At 42.1% G+C, this 4,791-nt stretch overlaps 1 protein-coding gene across 3 annotated transcripts; it reads left to right on the top strand.

Annotated features, from left to right (window-relative positions):
- Positions 1–641: 641 nt before the first annotated feature.
- On the top strand, positions 642–4,165 carry LOC117348854 (claudin-16-like). 3 transcript variants are annotated; one of them, XM_033921411.1, is made up of 4 exons: positions 642–1,035; positions 1,875–2,039; positions 3,210–3,274; positions 3,905–4,165. In XM_033921411.1, exons 2-4 carry the CDS (start codon positions 1,901–1,903, stop codon positions 4,118–4,120), a joined length of 420 nt encoding a protein of 139 aa, XP_033777302.1. In that variant the 5' UTR covers positions 642–1,035; positions 1,875–1,900; the 3' UTR covers positions 4,121–4,165. The 3 variants fall into 3 exon arrangements, with proteins under 3 accessions (XP_033777302.1, XP_033777303.1, XP_033777301.1); XM_033921412.1 differs by having other exon boundaries at positions 642–927; XM_033921410.1 differs by having other exon boundaries at positions 642–920.
- Positions 4,166–4,791: the final 626 nt, after the last annotated feature.

Below are 4,791 nucleotides of genomic sequence, written 5' to 3' on the forward strand. Positions count from 1 at the left end.
CTGGACCACTTAGATTGCTTTCTGACATTCAGAGATTTATGAGTGTGTTGAAGACAACCTTATTTATAAACACTTTTTTAAAAATTTGTTTTTATGCTTTTGATCTTGAAGAGTTTTTAGATTAATGTAAGTTATTTATTGTTGTACTGCCATTTGATTATGTATGTATTATGTGAACCGCTTAGGTCTTGGTGGGGTACAAGTTTTTAAATAAATAAAACTCTGGAATTCATTGTCGGAGAATGTGGTGTTAGTAATTAGCTTAGCAGGGTTTAAAAAAGGTTTGGATCATTTCCTAAAAGTCCATAAGTCATTATTTTTTTATTTTTATTTTTTTTAATTTCTTTATTCATTTTTTCATATTACAACAAGTGCATCAGAAAAATACATATAATCTTATAAACACACACTTGATTTTCCTTCATGAATACTTTAAGTACAATATATCATATTATTAAAATGGACTTTGGGAAATTCACTGCTTATTCCTAGGGTAAGCAGCATAAAATCTGTTGTACTCTTTGGGATACTAGATTTGATGGACTTTGGTCTGCCCCAATATGGCAATTCTTATGTTCTCTCAGCATCATGATCTAAGTGCCAGGAGAAATTATTGGCTTCCTATACACACTCCCCCGTCAGCTGAAAGTATAAATGTTACTAACCCAGGAATCATGATACAAATACATTTTAAAGTCAAACTTTTGGAAGAAACTCCCCCTAGAGAATTTATCACTCTTCAAACCCCTTTCCTACATGACAAATCTTTTCTCTCCTATCCTAGGAAGACGCGAAGGATCCTCACTCGTCAGTGGGACTGAGCCACCGATGTCGAGGCCTGTGGAGTGAGTGCATCTTTGACAACATGGCAAATCTCTGGACCTGTGATATTCCTATCTCTTACTTGAGCCAACACCCTGGTGAGAGGTCTCTAGTCATCAAAATACGCTACTTGATCACAGCACAAAGTACTAAGACTCAAAGTTGAAGTCAAAGCTCACTTCATTGTCATGCTGTTTTGTGCATATAATTAAAGTATGTTTCTACATGACTTTTGGGGCTTTTATATGTCCTATGGCTGGCTTTTATATTGAATTTGAGGATTGTGTGAAAAGTGGTTTGGGTTTGTGTGATGTTATTTTTGTGGGTTTTTGTTATTGCCTATGTGAAGAATTGTTATGTTTTGCCTTTGTAATGTTGTAATGATACAAGTTGCTTTGAATCAGCTTTCACTCAAAAAGGTGGCCCTATAAATGCTGCACCAAAATGAAGCTAAGACAGCAAAGCAAAGGCTGTCCCAAGACTGTGGTACAGCTGCTCAGGGTGCCTGGGAGGTGAGGGTGCAAAATTGCCTCTCGTCTATTGTCTCTCATGGACTGAGTAGGCTGATCAGTGGATGAGCGGATTGGATTAAACGACTGATAAGGTTATTATGTTTAATACCACTTTTGTCGACAGGCAGATCAAAGTGTATACTGGGTCCAAGTTTCACTGTGCAGATAACAGCTTTACCATAGATTTTTACTGGAACTTCCTCAGGTTTTGTACTGAAAAACAGAGACTCCTCATGGCCATGCACTAGATTGACACTTCTCCGAGAATCCCTTTCAGTTAACCCTTATTTCTGTAACCTGTAATCAGACAGACTATGTAGTTCTTTGAACAACTTGTTTTTAATAACTTGAAGTAATGAATAAACACTTACAATTTTAAGATTTCAAGGCAGCCCGACTTAATATATAGAATCTTCGTACTCTACCAGCACAACCTATCCAGAGGAAAGCTGGGAGTGTGTCCACACACTTTGTGGGAAATAACACTGTGAGTTGGTAATTTAGAGAGTTGGTAATAAACTTTTTTTTTTCCTCTGGCAGCTTCATTGGTGGTAACTCGTGCCTTGATGATTGTCAAAGGGTTGTTTTGTCTAACTGCAGTCCCCGTCCTCATCCTTGGAATGAAATGCACAAGGTTCATCAGTAACAAGAACCACCAAAAATTCAGATGTTCCATCACTGCTGGGATCCTTTTTCTCCTGGGAGGTATTGGAAGTATTGTTAATCACTGTGAATTATTTGTATTAGTAAAGCCTGCAGAAAGTCATGTCTGTAGTATACAATGGGCCCAGTTCACTAAACTCTTTCCATGTAGAAGTAGGAAGGGAAGACCTACTTATCATTTTTATAGTGCTACTAGGTCGTATGCAGTGCTGTACCCTAAGCACACAGGAGACAGTCCTTGCTCAACAGTTTGCAATTTAATCACAACAGACAAACAGAGCAAATAAGGGATTAGGAAATGACATGTGAATTACTTGTTCACCCTTTCCAAAAATACAGTACTAGGACTAGCAACCTTGCGCTGAAGAAGTAAAAAAGGTACGGGGAAGGCAAGGGGCACGTGTGGCATGGGGGGGTGGGGGGCGAAGAGGAGGAGGGTGCCGTGTCCATAGCAAGATGGTGCCTGGGGCGGACTACCCCCCCCCCCCCATGTAACCTGTTCTGAGCTCCTTTGGGAGGACAGGCTGAAGATCAAATACATTATATCCCTCTTAAACCTAAGCGGGTTACAAAAGTACATAAGTAGAATACAAATAAAATCAGTGACATAACGTCTAGGGCTGTATATTTTATATAGGGAAGTTTGAAACATTTCTCATAAGAACATAAGAATCGCCTTACTGGGTCCGACCAATGGTCCATCAAGCCCAGTAGCCCGTTCTCACGGTGGCCAATCCAGGTCCCTAGTACCTGGTCAAAACCCAAAGAGTAGCAACATTCCAGAAACCCAAAGAACAACAAAAGGTTCTAGAACCCCTAAAGAGAATCAAGATTCCATGCGGAATCTCAAAGAATAGCAAGATTCCGGAATCCCCAGAGTAGCAACATTCCAGAATCCCAAAGAGTAGCTTTAATGTCCGTCACAGGTGCCGGTCCAGTTTGACCCCTCTCCAGTCACAACTGTTCTAATAAAGGAAGGGTGGAAGCTGCTGGTAACCAGTAGGGATTTAGGGGAGGTTGATAGTGAAGCCTGAGATGTTTCCACATCCATCACCCTTTTCTGGCAAATTCATTTTATTGATTTTGTCAACATTTATGGCTGTATATTTTAACTTCTGCTCTTAGGATGTGTCTTGATTTTGTGAACTGCTTTCAATGGTCCTCAGTAGATAATTCTGGCATCCTCAATCTATTCTCCCCGTCCTGTTGCAGGGCTAGCGGGTGGGGTGGCCCTTCTGTGGTATGCAGTGGACACCGTACAGAAGTATCACTTAGAGGTGAGTAGGAGCTCTCGCCATTTTGTGCAGAATCAGTCAGTGGTCGGTGGTTTGAGCCAGGGAAGCTCGGCTACAAATCCCACTTCTGCCACTGACAATCGCACACTGCCTCAGGTGCTCTTCAGGGAAGCAATGTGTAGAACAGTGGTTCCCAAACCCTGTCCTGGGGGACCCCCAGCCTGGCGGTATAGAAGAATAAAGTTATTATTATTATTATTTCATTTGAAAGGAAGCTCTGGAATGAGAGGGCATAGGATGAAGTTAAGAGGTGATAGGCTCCGGAGTTATCTAAGGAAATACTTTTACAGAAAGGGTGGTAAATGTGTGGAACGGTCTCCCGGTAGAGGTGGTGGAGACAGAGACTGTGTCTGAATTCAAGGAAGCCTGGGATAGGCACGTGGGATCTCTTAGTGAGAGGAAGAGATAATGGTTACTGCGGATGGGCAGACTGGATGGGCCATTTGGCCTTTATCTGCCCTCATGTTTCTTTGTTACTTCCTACATGTGTGTGTAACTGTGACCTAACCTGAGTGCATATTTTCCTCATTGTCCCTGACTCAGCGGAATTCATTGTATTTGATCATTTCTATTGTCGAATGATTACGTGCCGGTTTGTCTCTGCCGTCACAGGTGGGGTTGGGTGTTCCTGGAGTGACGTACGAGCTTGGCTATTCCTACTGGTTTTCCACGACAGGCGCAATTTGCGCTGCATCAGCGGCCTTGCTGCTCCTCTCTGTCAACTGCGTCGGAAGCACCACAGAGAGGGGGAGAAAGCCCCCCAGCGCTGCTCAGGCCCTGAAAGAGAAGCAGAGGAGTGCTGAGGGTCCAGGGCAGACATACCTGTGACTGTAATGCCTCCAGGATGCAGCATTTCAGCTGGAGCTAGAGACTGTCCCACATCTCGAAAATGGAAAAATAGACAGACATGGCACTAATAAAAACTGATGGTAATGAACTTGTCTCTTTTTATTTGGTTTTCTATATTTTCTATTGTATGTTTTTTTTATTGTAACAAATTGTATATGATTACTACAACTATTTATTATTTCTTTAGCGCTGAAAAGGCGTAAGCAGCGCTGTACATTTTAACATACAATAGACAGTCCCTTCTCAGAAGAGCTTACAATCTAATTTAGACAGGACGATATAGGGTGGGGAGATTATGGAAGAGGAAATGATACAGTGGGTTTAGGTAACTGACATTTTAACATACGATAGACGGTCCCTGCTCAGAAGAGCTTACAATCTAATTTAGACAGGACGATATAGGGTGGGGAGATTATGGTAGAGGAAATGATACAGTGGGTCTAGGTCCCTGACAGCCGTGAGGGGGAGTTAAGAGTTGAAAGCGGTTTCAAAAAAGTGGGCCTTTAGCTTGGATTTGAACACTGCCAGGGACGGAGCACGACGTATTGATTCAGGCAGCCTGTTCCAGACATACGGTGCCGCAAAAAAGAAGGGACGGAGTCTGCAGTTGCTAGAATGAGGCATTATGACATCACAGTATCAGCTCTGGT

The sequence above is a fragment of the Geotrypetes seraphini genome, chromosome 15 (genome assembly GCF_902459505.1).
Source record: "Geotrypetes seraphini chromosome 15, aGeoSer1.1, whole genome shotgun sequence".
NCBI classification, from domain to species: domain Eukaryota; kingdom Metazoa; phylum Chordata; class Amphibia; order Gymnophiona; family Dermophiidae; genus Geotrypetes; species Geotrypetes seraphini.

Excerpts from the sequence above, each read along its gene's own strand:
- LOC117348854 (XM_033921410.1), top strand. The coding sequence starts at position 866 with ATGGCAAATCTCTGGACCTGTGATATTCCTATCTCTTACTTGAGCCAA. Across the intron at positions 2,040-3,209 it reads GATCCTTTTTCTCCTGGGAG|GGCTAGCGGGTGGGGTGGCC; the intron begins GTATTGGAAGTA and ends GTCCTGTTGCAG. Across the intron at positions 3,275-3,904 it reads TACAGAAGTATCACTTAGAG|GTGGGGTTGGGTGTTCCTGG; the intron begins GTGAGTAGGAGC and ends CTGCCGTCACAG.